At 28.7% G+C, this 17,896-nt stretch overlaps 1 protein-coding gene across 2 annotated transcripts in view; it reads right to left on the reverse strand.

Annotated features, from left to right (window-relative positions):
* Window positions 1–17,896, reverse strand: part of LOC145324782 (uncharacterized) — a 49,149-nt gene that overhangs the window by 11,761 nt on the left and 19,492 nt on the right. The window contains exons 20-25 of one of the 2 annotated variants that reach the window (XM_080167415.1): window positions 16,889–17,045; window positions 16,580–16,607; window positions 16,454–16,484; window positions 15,974–16,087; window positions 15,762–15,807; window positions 14,958–15,683 (exon numbers count right to left, since the gene is read on the reverse strand). In XM_080167415.1, coding sequence (XP_080023541.1) covers window positions 15,679–15,683; window positions 15,762–15,807; window positions 15,974–16,087; window positions 16,454–16,484; window positions 16,580–16,607; window positions 16,889–17,045 — 381 coding nt within the window. In that variant the 3' untranslated portion in view covers window positions 14,958–15,678. Of the gene's footprint in view, window positions 1–14,957; window positions 15,684–15,761; window positions 15,808–15,973; window positions 16,088–16,453; window positions 16,485–16,579; window positions 16,608–16,888; window positions 17,046–17,896 lie in introns of those variants that run through there. The other variant, XM_080167416.1, reaches the window with a different exon arrangement.

Consider the following 17,896-nt stretch of genomic DNA (forward strand, 5'->3'; position numbering starts at 1 on the left):
CGCTCTTTACTTCAGAAATTAAAACTGCGTCCCAGTTGTTTTTGTTAGCTCTGTCTGCCATTGCTCTCAGTCTCCTTCTGTTCTGTTGTCTTAGTGATACTCTCTGAGCATTCCAGGTGATGATATTTAGGGCCTGGTCTGTTCTCCTGTTCTGGTCAGTATTTTCTCTGGCTTGTCTCTTTTCTGTTCTCCTAGTATTCCTCCTTTCTCGTCTCCGTCTCTTTCCCTCCTCTGTCTTGTCTCTGGGTCCTGGGTTGGGGTGGATTGTCCTTAGTTTTATTTTAATCTCAGCCTCCGTTCTTCGTCTGTCTTTGGTAGTAGTAGTAGAAAGTGTATTGATGGTCTTTAGCCGACATGTTTTTAAAAAGGGAAAGGATTTGGCTAGTTTCCATTCCCTCTGTTGCCAAAAAAAGGTATCTGGCGGTTCTTTCTGCACGAAATACATCTCCAGACTTCTCCTACTTGGCCTCCTAGCCTGTTTGTCACTCCCGGGTGGGAGTGTTCCCGCTTGCACCACTGGGAGGTCTGACCATACCACAAGCACCATCACCACCAATAGGGGCATCTTAAAGGTCATAATCCTCAAAATCAAGAATTTAAAATAGATTTTTTCAACACACTAAAAAACATTTTTGTATAATTTTCAGGGTAATTTTTATCTTTAACATGTATTTAGGTTCATCCATAAGACTGGGGGGTCTGCAGCTGTCCTCTAAAGTGATAGGGATCGAATTTATTTTTTTAAACATTTATTATTTAGAAAAATCGTTAATTTCTACCTTACACTATATTTCATAATAATTAATGCATAAATCCCTAAAAATAATATTATTTTATCATAATCAATCTTTAAAAGAGGAGAGAAGTGCCAAAAAAACTTTTTTTTTTTGCTTTGTTTTGGATTTGCATAATATGTTTGTTCACCAGTATTTCCCCCAATTGCTGTTTTTGAGATCTTGTGCTTTATTGGTGCTGACTAATTATAAAATAACAGTGGAATTTTGTAACCAAAAGAGGCATCTAAATTTCATATTTATTCTAAAATCATCCTAAATTAATAATAAAGCTGCTATTTTGAAAATTCAGATTTGCATAATATGTTTGTTCGGGGTTTATATCACTTTAAAGGAAATAAGATACTGATGGTTAAGATTGGGTTTGGATGCTTTGAGCTGACTCCACATCATTCAAAATCTCTTAACTCTGATAATAATCATTCTATTATTCAAAGATTTGAAAACTTTATATTTTTTATAGCTCACTCATTCATAAATGATAATTAATGTACAGAGACATCCATTGATGTAAATTAGATAATTAATATTATTCAAAATCCAGTCCCTGAAGTATTCAATTAAGTGTCTATTATTTTATTAAGTCTAAATAATATCTTACCACATAGGATTTAAAATGTAGATTTTTAAAGCTTTTTTTGACTTTTTTTAGATCAGGGCAAACAGTAATAAATTTATGTTGTTCAACATAGCACCATCTTAATCCAGTTGCATCAGGCTGAAATTATTGAATACATAAGATTATGCATATGTTAGACAGAGCTGTTTATTTAGGGGGGGTTAAAATTTTTTTAAGGGGGGGGGGGGGGGTAATTTGTCTTTGGGGGAGGGGGATAAAATGGCACGAAGCATGCCGCAAATTTTTTTTTAAATCCCAAAATTTTTACTCTGGGTGTAAAATTTGCTTTGGGGGGGTAATTACCCCCTGTGAAATGTTGGGAAATGTTACCTCTTCCCAAAAGTTACCCCTGGGGTAAAATATTTTTTTGGGGGGGGGGGGTAATTACCTTCCCCTAAAATCTATTGGTATAGGTAAATTTCCCCCCCCCCAAAAAAAAAAATTATCCCAAGGGTAAAATATTTGTTTGGTGGGGGCAATCACCACACCCCCCCCCCCCCCTTGGACGTCCTCGGTTAAAGATATTATGAATTTGTAAATAAAGAAGCATATATTAATAGATATTTGGCAATAAAAGATAAATTTGTAAAAATATTGAATCACATAAAAATATACATTTTTCAAACACAAGAATTTGATTGACTTCCAGGGGGTATACTGATTAGGGTTGGTCAGTATTGGAATAGTAGAATTTGATACAATTTCTACAATTTAACCATTATACTTATTCCTACCTTTATCATTTATGTATGTAAATTTCCTTCAGCATACATAAAGAAATGAAATATGTATTTCCAAAACTTATTGATGAGCACATTAAATAATTCCATGTATAAACATGAACACCTGATACCTGTTCACAATTTCCAAACATGTTTCCATGTTCATCATAATTACTAACTCCAGCACATTGACAACTACAATCTCTTGTCTTTAAAAATTCATCAGATTTTAAATCAACATATTATTATTTAATAACAATGCTGTAAACATGTTGCTTCAAAAATTCTTAAAAATTTAAATTGACATGCCAGGGAAAAAACCCAAATGTAATAATAAGTCATAGAAGATACCCATTTTTTTATATTTGTTGTATTTTTAGCTATAAATATTTACATATTAAGTTTTCCCAATCTTTAATATTTGGAGAATTATACTTACTCTTTCCTCTGCAACACTGAGAGATGTGCTCTGAAATTATAAAGAATTATAACCTTTTTTTTAACTTGGCCTTCAGGGAAGCAATAACTTTTTCTTCTAAGACACATCTCGCATATCATACTCTTGTTGAAACAAAATTGCTAATCCAAAAAATATTAAGAGTTAAAAGAATAGATGAATTAATAAGAGAAATTTGGTGAACATGTATATATAAATAATTACCTCTTAAAAATTATATTAAATTTTTACTAGTTGTACTATTATCAATAAGGTTTGTGCTTACTTTATCTTCTGCATCAGCAGCTAATAGTGATGGTTTTGCATCAGCTTCCCTTAATTAACATGTATTTTTAAATCAGTATCAAAAACAATAAAAATCTTATAGTCAAATATATAATGCACAAATAGAGATACATAGATTAATAATCTGGCTTCACTAATAGGAATTGTCTGGAAGAACCTTGCAGACCTGCTATTGGGCAGAAACTGTACACATTTTGGTATGTAAGGCCATATTTGTTTGATAATCTTTTAATTATTAATGTCAAGGAGGTTCCTTTATTCTTAAGAAAATTATTTGGATTGGATTGTATTTTTCTCTTAACATCACCTCACTTTTAGATTTACTTACGGGTTATCTTCATGATAACAATGTTTAGGAGCAACACATGCCTACCAAAATATATAATCAATCTAAAATTAAATTTTAAGTCTTGAATTTGGACATTTTGAGATTATATAAACAATAGATAGTAATTACAGTAATTCTCAGGAAAAACAAGCAAAGTGGATTTCTAATTCCAAAAATTTTATTATAGAAAGACAAGATTCTATAACTTTATAAAATATTATCAGTTTTGAGAATAACCTCTAGGGGCTCCGCCTAAAGAGTTATTGGGAAGTCCCCTTCATATATAAAATCTTTTGTTTGTAATTTGTAAAAATAAAAGCTAAAGGTTTTTTTTTCATTGGGCTTAGACTCAGGGTGCGGTAGGGGTTCCCCCACCCTGCTTATTTGTTTTAGATTACAAAAAAGAAAATAGCTGAGAACTATCAAAGGACCAGTAGGGAGTTGAACCAAATTGGTTCAGCGGTTACTGAGATCTTAAGTTTCAGACATAACATCAGACAGATAATTGGACATCATTCTACTTTGTATTATAGATTTGAATATTATTCCTGATATGAAATATACTGGTTCGTAGTTATTTTGTTGGGTGTCCTATCTAAACATGCTTCATCAAGTTTAACAAAGCAATATTCTCCTTTTTCATCTGTCTATAATGTGTGATTAGTGTGTAATATTGTAAAATTAAATAAATACAGATGGTAATTATAAATCGTTGATCATGATAAAATATTGAAAAACATTTAGTTAGTTTAAAGTAGCTCTTCTTGATTAGTAGACTTAATAATAAACAATGCAATGGGTAACAATTAAATTTTAATTACTTTGACAAAACATGATTAGCAGTAAATCCACATTTAGCACTTGCATATTTAATATTTCAAAAACAGATCAATCAGACAAATTTTAACAAATCCTTTCTTCTACATCTAAAGGCAACAAGTAAGATACTTACAGATTCTTTACCACATTTACCAACTTCATGGCCTTTAGCATTAATGTATACATAACCAGAACACTTACAAGCACAACTGTACATATTTTTGTTTGAAATATTTTTCATAAATTATTAAAGTAGCAAGGTTATATTGTCACCTCGGGGCTAAAAAAAACTAGTTTTAATCTCATAATTGTACATTATATATCCGCGGAAAGCCGTTTATAATATGATGCAAGAAATAACTATTCCAGTATAGCATCTAGAATTATTAGTATCTGCTGTATTTGAACCAGTTCTCAGGCATACTTAAAAATCATGTACTGCATTGTATTACAAACAATTTTCCACAAATATTAATATAAAAAAATCAAATTAATCAAATTTGTATACAAAAATTAAGACTATAAGTATAATCTAAAGAAGGTGTATCAACTTTTTTTTTTATAGCTAGCCGGTTCTTTTAGTAAGTAGTAGATGTAAAATTTTTCATAGAATTCAGATATGCAATCGGTTTTTTTGTAGACCTCTTATTTTTTAAGTAATTTAAGTTTTTAAAAAAATAATTAAGTCGGTTTTAAGGTACTAAAACGCAACAAAATAAAAGAAGAAAATGGCCAGTAAGAACAAAAATAGTAAGATCTTTAATTTGACACCTTACTTTTAAAATTCTGTTGAGTAATTATTGAAAAAATCTATTTTTTTAACCTCGGTTTAATAAAAACTTTAGACCTAAATATTTTCTCAAACAGACATAAAAAACATGGGTTCATATATACCTTTAGAATCAGAAAAATATTACGAATCCATTGTAAGCAAAATTGAAAAAAAGTAAAAAATAAAAAAATAGCCAATTGTATTTTTTGTTCTGGCAACACTATCGTCTTCCCTTTTTTACCCCCTCTTTACCCCCTCTATACCCCCTTCCCATTTTTATACTCAATTGAAGAGTTAAGACGTTGCCTGTACAATATAATATGATATTTTCATATAATTCCTTTTATTGTAGTTTATATACTATATTGTAAACTTTTTTTTTCAATTTTGCTTACAATGGATTCGTAATATTTTTCTGATTCTAAAGGTATATATGAACCCATATTTTTTTACTTGTGAAATGATAAAATTGAGTTCAAAGTTTTTATTTTCGTGGGTTTAAAAAAATTGATTTTTTCAATAATTAATTGACAGAATTGAAAAAGTAAGGTGTCAAATTAAAGATCTTACTATTTTTGTTCATAATGGCCATTTTCTTTCTTTTTTTTGTTGCATTTTAGTACCTTAAAATTGACTTAATTTTTTTTTTTTAAAACTTAAATTACTTAAAAAATAAGAGGTCTACAAAAAAACCGATTGCATATCTGAATTCTATGAAAAATTTTACATCTACTACTTACTAAAAGGACCGGCTAGCTATAAAAAAAAAAGTTGATACAACTTCTTTAGAATTTTGATCTTACATTTCTCCCCTTCCTGAAGCAGCCTGAAAATAAAATCATAATTTTAATAATTTGTAGTAACACTGTTTTGATATTGTGAATGTTGAAAAAATGAATTTTGAGTATGTATGAAAATTGTATAAAAAATATTTAAAATATTTTGATTTTTCTATTTTACAAAATTTGGTTGATTATGAATTGTTAAAATGTGGCCAACAAATCTGGAATTAATCTTTTTACAACAGCTGTCTTTAATATGATGTGATAAATAACAATTACCGAATAAACTGTTGTAAATAATACAGGTAATACAAGACAAACCAACAGCCTCATTTTATATTTATTCTAAATCAGATTATTTCAATTCAAAATTAAGGGCTCAATTTCGAGCTATTATTACACAGTTATGGAATCTGGACCACAAAGATTTTTTTATCCAATCTTGACAAGTGAGGTATTTTTGGAAAGAGGAATATACATAAAATCTATCATCCTAAATGTAAAAATCAGATATAGACGGCTTTTTAGAGCAAATATAGTGCAAAAAGTAACCAAAACATTTTGGCAAAGTATGAAAATCTAAAGAAAATAGTTCTTTTTGATTTTGATATAATATCAGATAAATGTGTATAAAATTAGTGATTAAAAACTATAAAACAAGTTAAAACTTTTTTCAACCCTATCATTGATTAAATTGCACTTTTAGGTTTACTCATTACCAAAGTTGCACATAAAAACTCTTTTTATTAAGTTATTAAACAAAATAAATTCAAATCAACAATTAGGCGTTTTTTATAATGCAGTAGGCCATTTTGTAGTTTTTTTTTTGGCATTTATTTTGTTTAATTACTACATAAAAAGAGTTTTTTTGCACTACTTTGGTAATTCTTCCATAACTGTGATTAGACATATTTGCAATTTCCATTGTAAGTTTAAAAATATATTTCATGTAAGAACAATAATGACACCTTCATTAAGCAGTGGAGCACAAAACTATTAAAAGATATTATCAAAGGAACTTAAGAGGAGACACTGAAAAAAAATTTCATAAGAAACTTTAATTTAGTAATATTGCACCATGCCTATTTCATAAATATGAAACCTTTAAAAATATTCTAAATATCTTTTAAAAATCATATGATAAAGAAACTGGTAAGATATGTAAGAAATATACCTGTTGTTTGCCTACACATGGCTAAGATAAATAACTTAAAGATTCTTGTCCTTTAATCTACAGACACAAAAGATATGATTAAAATCGGACCAAAAATACCAAAGACATGTGTAAAACAGCTTTAAAAAAGATGATTAAAAAACAATCTGACCGCAACGAATGTTTTGAACTTAAATATGTTCTAAAATGATGGGAACGTCATCAAGAAATTTTGGCCACCTATTTCAGTATGGGCTGAGAAAATCATGATTCCCCCAAATGTCAGACGGATACACAAAAGGACAATCATTTGTTAGAAAGAATCAGGGGGTGGTGTTCAAAGACACATTGATATTTCAAATGATATTGAAATCCAAATTACCGGGGGATAGCCAAATAAGAAAAGTTACATCCAAGAATCGATATATTATTATATTGATGTTCCACCAGATTTTCATGTACTAAGATAAAGTCATGCTCGCAGCTGGCTAAAATATTGATAAACCACATCCACCCCCTTTAAACCATCCTACATGATGAACAAACTGACCAATAAATGAAGTCCATGCTGACAAGGTAAATTAACAACAAGAATTCTAGTGTCAATATATCCATGTACAATTACATCTTGTATCCATTATCCAAGACTAAACAATATGAATCTTAGATGATTAACAGGCAGAGATAGAAAAGCAAAGCTTTATAGAATACGTCTTGAATGGTACTGAATAACTTAACTTGCTGAATCAGAATTTCAACTTGAAAAGCTGAGAAATCTTGTAAAACTGTGAATAAAATTCCTAACTTCTCTTATTTTATAGAAAACAATTATAATAAAAATTTGCTTTATTTATTGTTTATTTAATTTAATCTATTTAAAAATAAATGTATAGATGAAAAGTTTTTGTTGTTACTTGTTTTGGCTTATATTTCAAACGAAACTATTATTTGTTTAAAGGTAGTGTGCACAAAAAATTTTATCATCTGATTATCAAACCTTAACATTATCTCATTTAATACTTATATTTGTGATTACTTTTATTTAATGAAATCTTCCAATTTTTAACATTTACAAAACAGCCTGCTGTATTGCATCAAGATCCATGACAGATCTATATAGGAAATAGATGTCTATAAATGAACTCAAGTTTTCCAAAGGTCAGATGTTAAAAACTCATACTGGTTCAATAATCAATAATAAACCCTCAATGACCAGATTGATAAGACCCATTATTTTACTCTATGAAGAATAAATTAAATTTTTTATTTCATGTTGCTATTCAAATTATATTGAAGTATTAAATTTCTATTCATAAAATAGAAAATTTAAATTTATAATATAGTAAATCAAGGAAAACTAAGTTTTAATGTAATATGATACTAGTGACGCACCCGAATGTGTTCAGATATTAAACTAAAATTTAGCATTTAGCTAAATAGTTTAACCCTTTCAGGACGATAAATTTAAACAAAAAACATTAGGATCCTAAAATATTTTAAAGAAAGAGAGACAAAATTATAAATACGGTTTTAAATAAAAATAATGAAATTAAAATAAAGACGGAAAAAAAGGGAAGTGAGAGAGAGGGACATTAAATCTTTAAAAAATGATGAATAAACGAAACTTTAAAAGTCGTAGTAATCTTTATGAGTAACTTGATTTGTAGTATGGTTCGGAGAGAGAGAGAGATTGAGGGATAGGTCAATGGAAGAAATAAGATTAATAGTCGGGGATAGGTCAATGGAAGAAACAAGATTAATAGTCGGGGATAGGTCAATGGAAGAAAAATGATTAATAGTCGGGGATAGGTCAATGGAAGAAAAAAAGGTTAATAGTCGGGGAAAGGTCAATGTTTCCTTAAAAAACTTTTTTTTCCACCAATTATTACTAAATCCAAGATTGGAAGAATTTTTTCCGGAGTATATTTTCCCTTATAGAGCTAAAACTAAACTTTATTGATAAATTGATAAAATAAGCCATAAGTTTTTTTAATGAATTTTGATAGATGAAATAAAAAGGCCTAATTTTACTCTATATCAGAATACAATATTTATGAAGCAAAACACTTTAAAAGCTATGAATTTTACCCCCAAATAAAAAAATACCTTTTGCTCTGGACAAAACTGTCCTAAGCAACAAGAAAAATTAACTTTTTAAATTCCCTCCATAAAGTTAATCTGATGCTTAATTCAAATTTAGGCTCTGCAGTCTGATTCTACTGGTGTCATATTATATTTTTGATATACCTTTCAAAATAGGTTAAAAACAGTTTAAAGTAAGGGGTTTGCAAAAAATGCTTACATTTTGAAAATTTTAATTGCTTGGTTTGTGTTATTAATATAAAAGTGTTTAGCATACCATTGGAATCGTTATAAGCTCTAGTATTTGGAAAAACAGGGTGCGCTACATAAATCCGGACTTTTAAAATTTATTAAAGTGATCAAGAATTCATTTTTTCAAAATGCATTTTTGTTTACCTTTACCTATTTTTTAAGTAATTTCCATAGAATAATGCCTTAAAAGTTCAATTAAGTTAGAAAAAAATCAGTTTAAAATGCCGAGCTTATTTCCACCTAAAGTTCACATTAAAATCTGTGCAACAATTAAACTATGAAATAATAAGCCATTTCTTTGCTCACAGATAAAAACAAAAAAAACAATACTTAAGAAATATTTTTATAATACATCTCTATTTATATTTGTCTTCGAACTTTCTTTAAAATGTAATGAAAAAGTTTGGTTTATTTTATTAAATTAATTAACCGAATTTCGGTATGTTTGAGCTGGTATAAAGACAATAGAAAAATTTTTTAAATCTATAGAAAGAATGATATTTAAGAATTAAATTGTTTAAAAAGTAAAAATTTATTATATTTGCTATATACTTCAGCAAAAAATTCAATCATTTTATTAAAGTTTTTCCATAAAAATAAACATTATTTGTTTTATTCCAATGAAAAGTTATTGTAATTTGTCACACACACACACACACACATACCTTATGTATCTTGCCACACACACGCACACACACACTATCGTAGTATAACACTAACACACACACGCACACACACACTATTGTAGTATAACACTAACACACACACACACACTTAACGCACCCACCCACGAACCCACTTGCTACCTAAATAACCAGGGAACTAGAGGCATAAGACAATGGCCGATAAATTAATGGATATTCACAATGAAAATATACACAAAATTACCCATTTTGTAAACAATATTTGGTGGTTTAAACATTTGGACACTCAAAGTAATAAACCAACCAATTAAAATTCTATGAAAGTCCCCAAAGTTAATTAGCCAACTAACAAAATGTCATTAACTTTGGGAACTAATGTAATAAAAAGCCAAATATCCATTTCCTCCCTGCATACAATTACATACAGAAGGGTTTAGTTTTAAATGAAAAGATTTAACAATATCCTATTTTATAAAGTTGTAAGCTTTTTTTATCTGTAAAGAAGGGAACGCTGAAACAATATGGTTCACTTTTACAGTGAAGCTTCTTATAGTTTTTGGGAAAGGTTTTAGGCTATTTTATTTTTATTAAAAAGTTGTTTGTTGGTTTTAATGTATTTTTCTGCCCTTTTATATCCCTTTGAATATCCCTAGATACTAAAGACGCAGTTGCTTGTGGATTAAATAGAAATTAGAAAAATATAAATTTAGATTTGGTTTCTTTTTATACATTAAATAATATTTATTTAAAGGGCGAATATAGGTTCGATATGATATGAGTTTATATCAAAGGTGCAATTCCATAGATTATAAATAACTTAAAAATATTGACATATTCAATTGTATAAGTCTGTTTATAGCTTAAAACCCGTCAATCTCGAAGAAAATATTTTGTAATTAGTGTGGTTCCCTAAGAACTCAAACACCCTAGCATCACACAAGGCTTCGTGGCAAGGTTGAATTAAAAAGCTTTTGTTAAATGATAGTCGTAATAACGTGGAAACCAATTAATCAGGGGTAAATATACCCTCCTTCTACCTTCATAAAGTAAATTATTTAAAAGTTAAAAAAAAACATCAAATAATGTAAAAAGTAAAAAAAATAAGCGATAAAATTTTCTTGGAGGAAGAATGATTTCAAATCCCTGTTTTTTTGTGGCCGTGTGTGTGTGTGTTGAAAATGCGTACACAAGGGTTGTTTATATCATCATGAATTAATCAAAGATCTCTGTACAGAAAATAAACTTTAAGATGTATTATTTACCCTGTCAATACTCCTGACGCCCTTCTACGCAAATTATTTTTATGCTTTTTAAAAAATTAAATGAACTAGTATATAATCTAAAATAATAAACATTTAAATTATCTTTTAAGGTGCGTGCCAATGTAATAGTCAATCAAACTTAAGCAAAATAGTCAAAAAAAAAGTCTTGTAAAGGGCTAAAATAAACGATTTTGTCGGCAATCTCATTTATTATATGTTCAATTGAAACAGAAAATTGCACAATCTACTTAAGGATTTTTTTGAATTTAAAATTTGGCATAAATATTCTAAAAGTATGTAATGGCACCTTTGATATAAGCTCATATCATATCGAACCTATATTCGCCCTTTAAAGTGTTCACGAAGCTGGGAAAAAGTTGATATATGTCACTGATTAATGTTTTTTAAGAGTACTTTTTTGAGAATTAAGTCTTAAATACTTCCCATTTAAAAATAAATCAAACTTTAAAAAAACGAATTTATTTCCTTGAAAACATCGTTGTATTTTGAGTTTTATTATACATATCTTAAAACCTATCAAAATCCAAAAATAACAATCTTTTTGTTGAAGTTTACTTGCAAATTTAGAGTAGAATAAATTCTTTTGTTACATACATATTAAACTAACCAAAAAAGTTTGTAATTTCTTTTTACGGGGAGATTAAATGATTTTTACCGAAAATCGAAAAGATATTACCAAATATGGGTATATGGTCAGCTGATTTATAGTTGTCGATTGTGTAACATAGCACCCTCATCCTATCTCAATATTTACTACTTGCTAAAAATGCTTCAACATACTGCAGAGCTAAAAATACGATTAGGCCCCCACATAATTGGGGGATTTTACTATAGATTGAGAAAGTTGTTAGCTATTATGGTTTTTTTATTTTGGGGTAAAATTCTTGCTTAGATTATATTTGATTAATTAACTAAAATCTATAAAAGATATTTAAAAGAAACAATCTTTGAAACATGAATTAATTTGCTATAAGCGTTTTCTGAGTACAGCACAGCCAGGTTAAATCAAATACACACACACACAAACATACATAGGACTCCACAGAACTTGATTGTTTAATACTTCAAAACATGGAATAAGATAAAGAGACAACACAAATTATATTCTTTTAATATTAATCTGTTATTCATGGATGTACATTAATTAAAGCAAGGCTTTTATCTTAATCCTAAACACAATGTAAAGATGGTTCCTGAGGTAATAAATCAAGTCAGTTACCAATAAACCTATTCAAAAATTGAAATAAAATAACATGTTTTTTCAGTTATGGGAATAAAATTATTTACTTTTTATAGCTATTGAAATTTTCCCGTACTGGTCCAAACTTACAACTTAAAATACACTGAAGGGACTGCGACTTTAACAATATTTAGTAATGTTTGGTTTCTATACTTCAACTTAACAAAATCCGTTGGTACCATTTGTACCACAAAAGATAAGGAGGGGGATGGAGAATGGAAAAGGGAAACATGAATGCCCAAGGTAAGTGAATGAGTGTGTGTGTGTGTGTATAATGACAGATATATAATTAAATTCGACACATTACGAGATTATTTTACAATGATAAAATGCTTTTTTTTATGTAAATACTATAGAAAGACTGCTATATTTTATGCTGAATATGAGCAGCAAATGATATTTGTTTATTCTATTTAAACATTTTAATTCTTAAATATCATGCTTTCTACAGATTTAATCAATTTTTCTTTTGTCACTATACCTGCATAAACAAAGTGGTATTTGGTTAATGATTTTTTAAAATAAACCAAACTTTTTCATTACATTTTAGAGAAAGTTCAAAGATAAATATTAAAAGAGATATATTACAAAAATATTTTCTAAGTATCAATTTTTTTGTTTTTAGCTGCAAGCGAAGAAATAACTTATTTTCTCTTAAATTAATTGATGCTCAGATTTTAACATTATTTTCATGTGGAAACACTCTCCGCATTTTAAACTGATTTTTTTCTAACTTAACTGAACTTTTAAGGCATAATTCTTTGAAAATTACTTAAAATATAAAAAAAGGTAAACAAAAATGCATTTTGAAAAATTAAATTCGCGATCACTTTAACAACTAACCCCCCAGGTAAAAATCTGAATGTGTGAGAAAGAAAAACAGAGAGAGAGGGAGAGAGAGAGAGAGAGAGAGAGAGAGAGAGAGAGAGAGAGAGAGAGAAGAGAGAGAGAGAGAGAGAGAGAGAGAGAGAGAGGGGTTATACTCAAATAATGCCTATCTTAGAAAACGCTTATAATAAAAACTTTGGTTCATGGAAAGGATACAAATACAACAAAACCCGCAAACTTGTTTCCTTTCCATGACCCAAAACTTAAAAATTATTTTGTGTTTTAAAGCTTATTTTGAATATCTACTATAAGTAGCCCTCTTTCTGTTTAAGTTAATAAATTATATTTAAGTAATACACACATCCTAAATATAAATTGTTATAATAATGTAACAGGATGTCTGTATGTTTGTCTGTTCTAAAGGAACTTGCTAACAGCTGAACCAGTATGGTTCTCCTTTACAGGGTAGCTCATCATAAGTTCTTGAAATGTTTATAACTATTTTGGAGGAGAATACCACCACCCTCCAAAAATATTTATACATTATACATTAAAAATTTTAATTTTTAAAATTTAATTTTTTTATGGAAGTTTGAAGCTTTTTTGGCAAGTAGTAAATATTGAGATAGGATGAGGGTGCTATGTTCACAATCGACAACTATAAATCAGCTGACCTTATATCCATATTTGGTAACATCCTTTTAATTGTCGGTAGAAATTGTTTAATCTCCCCGTAAAAAGAAATTATAAACCTTTTTGGTTAATTTAATATTTATGTAACAAAAGAATTTATTCTACTCTAAATTTGCAAGTAAACTTCAACAAAAAGATTGTTATTTGTCAATTTTGATAGGTTTTAAGATATGTATAATAAAACACAAAATACAAAAAACATTAATCAGTGACATATATCAACTTTTTCCCAGCTTTGTGAACACTTTAAGCCAATGGATATGTAAACGTTGTAAAAAATGTTTGGGACGAGTGTAATAAAAAGCCCAGATCTACTGCAGTTCACGGTAAAATATTGCTGGTAACGAATAATGCCAAAAATCTATGAATTTTGAAGGCTGATAGTTGCCAAACGGCTGAACATACAGAGCATGCCCGCACACTGTTTTAAGCGGCATAAAAAGGCCTACAAATAATCTGGAATAGCCATAAATCAATAATGCATAATTATCTCGCAGTGCAGAGAAAAAGGCCTATTTTATGCGTTTTTTCTTCAGTGAAGCTTTCCCTGTGCATCATTGGATCTTGGCTATTTCAGATTATTTGTAGGCCTTCTTATACCGCTTAAAATGGTGTGCGGGTATGATCTGTATGCTCAGTCGTTTGGAAGCTAGCAGCCTTTAAAATTCATAGATTTTTGGCAATATTCATACCAGCAATATTTTACCGTGAACTGCAGTAGATCTGGGCTTTTTATTACACTCGTCCCAAACGTTTTTTACAACGTTTACATATTCATTGGCTTAGTAAATTTGACAGATTTCAAGTCTTTAAAAAGTAATTTTAAAATGCCTAAAACTTTTTTTTATTGAAGTTTAGAGGCTTCAAAGGTTGGGTATTGTTTGTAATTATGGCAGTCTTTCAGCATTTAAAGAAAATTATTTTCTGCAGGCTCCCTTTGATAAGGGACAACAACCTTTGAAATGATTGTACAATAAACCTAACAAATTTCTTTAGATATTTTCTTATCATTGTAGTGAACTAGAATTCACCGATAGATTAGTGAGTAATCGTCACACCAAATATCATCATATTAAACTTTTAGTGCTGTTAGAGTTATTATGTTCAAGGAATTATAATCTTCAACAAATATATAATATGCTTTTATCTGATATTCTATAAATCTGAAATCAAATCTTTGCATACTTTTAAAAATAAAGAAGTATTGAATGCAAAATATTTATTGAAATGTGTAACAAACAAATAAAATAATAATTTTAATGAATATTTTTAAAACAAAAATGACCAAACATCTAATAGAATATTTACATTAAATAAACTTTAAGAATTAAGATTAGATTTAAATGCCAACTCTTAATAAAAATTGTAAAACGGAACTCTAGAAATAAATAAGATTAAATATGAAACCCACCACCATGTGCAAATAAGATTGAATATGAAACCCACCACCAAGTGCTAATAAGATTAAATATAAAACCGATCACCAAGTGCAAATAAGATTAAATATGAAACCCACCACCAAGTGCAAATAAGATTAAATATGAAACCAACCAATAAGAGCAAATGGGATTAAATATGAAAATTACATGAAAATCATATCTGGTACCAACATGAAATTGGAATATGATAAAAAATGAATAAGATTAAATATTAGACCCACAACTCAGAGTGATAAAACAGTGATTGAATATGATACAAACAAGAAGGATAAAACATTCAAAGTTTTAAAAAAATATGATACCCACCACCAAGAATAAATAAGAATAAATATGAAAATTACACCAAGATTAAATATGATAACCAACATAAAAAATTAATATGATAATAAAAAAAAACTGATAACTTTGTTTGTTTCTTTTTTGTCTCTTTTAGACTGTTGCATTTATATGTTCTGTACATGGGTTCTAGTCACTTTCTGGTCCAAATCATTCTATAAGTTTAAAAGAAATATAAATTTATTTTTAAGATTAATGATTATGATTAATCAAATAATAAATTTTAATTGAACCTGTGCCTAGAGCTGTGGATACATCACCATTTGGAGACATGTGATTCTTTAAAAATAAACAATTTAATTTGATACTAATTCCCAAACATTAAAAAATAGCATTATTGTTAATTTCTTGTTTCTTGATATTTACATAAAAATCTTTTAGCTCTTTTAAAGGTAGTGCCTGAACCAAACAATGGAATGCTTCATCTTATTAAATCTAAAATTACCTTAAAGTGCATTGTTATGTCAACTGCAACATGTTTTTTGTTAGTATTAGTTGCAGGTTCCTGATCCTCTGCAGCTGCCATGTCTTCTCCAACAGAAGGAAGTGCATCAGCAGCCTTAAAAATTTGCTTTAAGAGTGTATAGCCATTGTTTCTTAGTGTTTGGATCTAAGTAGTCATGGAGAAGAACAAAACACTTTTATATAGCCACTAGGGCCAGCTCAAGCTCCACACTCAAGTACATTATAACTTGACCCGCTGTTTCAAGGGAGCTATTATAATTGTTTTAAGCTGGAAAAATATTAGGATATTCATCTTTGATTTGTGGGGGGAAAAGACTTGTACAAAAATTAGTTTCTTATATATATTTAATTCCTTTAAAAAAGCTCACCTATATTGATTCTTTGTAAATGTTACATATTAATAAAAATAAAGATAAAACTAACATGTTTTTATTTACACCACATAAAATATTTCTCTTACCCAAGGAGAAAAGTATGGTGGTCTGCTTTTACTAAAAAGATTTAGTTTTAGTGTAATTGCCAAATAATATTAAAAAAGATGAATAATTTAGACAAAAAGAAAGAATTAAATAATAATAATAATTACCATGCACTAGCAGGAGGAGTTGTACAAGCCTAATAAGATATTGCTTATATTCTTAAGTTAGAGTTAAGGTTGGATTATTGATGATAATAATTTTCAGATGATTAAATGTGAAAGAGTAATATTTTTATTTATGTCAAAATTTCAACTTATGTTTACTATTGTATCTTTGGAATGTAAAATATTTCTAGCCATTCGACAATTTGGATATTTTTTCTCTTACTTCACATTACTGATGATAAAAAAAACATTTTGTGAAGCTTTTCCATGAAGTCCTACTGGTTTTTAAATGATAGAATATAAGCTCATTTTCCTCTTTTGAAACTGATAATGTGGACACGTAGTGGACATGAAGAGATAAGTGTTTTGTTATTACATGTCCTTTTGGAAATTCGTTAGTTGATTGTTTATCTCTGCAAGGTGAAGATGCATCAACGAAACACCACAATTTGTTATCTAATACATCCTCCTAAATATTTTGTTGTTAAATTAATATTATTTTTATCTTATAAACAATGCAATGTTTGTTCGTAAAGCTACTATTTGCTAAAGTTATGTTCTAAAGAGATTTTGAAAAACAAATATAAATTCTATTAACCCTTAACAGTCTGGCCCCTTGCCACACCTGTTAGTGCTAGAGGGCTAAAATTTTTGTGCATGTCCCCTGTTTGATAATGAATTTCCGACTAAGTGAGTAAAAGTCACATTTCACTTACTTCACCCTTTTTTTTAACAATCTTTGTTTTTAGTTCCTTTTCTATTTAAAGATTTCAAAAGGCTGTCATTTTTTTTACTTTTGAAGCTAGAAAAACTATTTTTTCAAGAATGTTTATCTTTATGCAAATTTTATAATATAAATCTCAAAACATAAAATTTTGCCAGCTTCAGCTGTACTTGGCAGCTGCCAGCCACCGAAGTCATAGGAGACTTTTAAACTGTTTTTAACCTATTTTTAAAACATATATCAAAAATATACTATGACACCAGTAGAATTAAACTGCAGAGCCTAAATTTGAATTAAGTCCCCAATAAACTTTTTTGAGGGGATTTAAAAATTAATTTTACTGTTGCTGTGGTCTTTTTTGATCAGAGCAAAAGGTCTTTTTTTATTTGGGTAAAATTCGTAGCTTTTAGAGTGTTTTGCTTCATATATATAGTATTCTGGTATAGAGTAAAATTAGGCCTTTTGATTTCATCTAAATTAATTCATTAAAAACTTAATTCTTTACAATATATCAATGAATTAACTTTATCGTGCTTGTTTTCCATCACTTATTTCAAACACAAAAAAATTGGCTGTAAAGGGTTAAATAGTGAAAG

Source organism: Acartia tonsa, chromosome 7, assembly GCF_053477335.1.
Source record: "Acartia tonsa isolate MP-2025a chromosome 7, ASM5347733v1, whole genome shotgun sequence".
NCBI lineage: Eukaryota > Metazoa > Arthropoda > Copepoda > Calanoida > Acartiidae > Acartia > Acartia tonsa.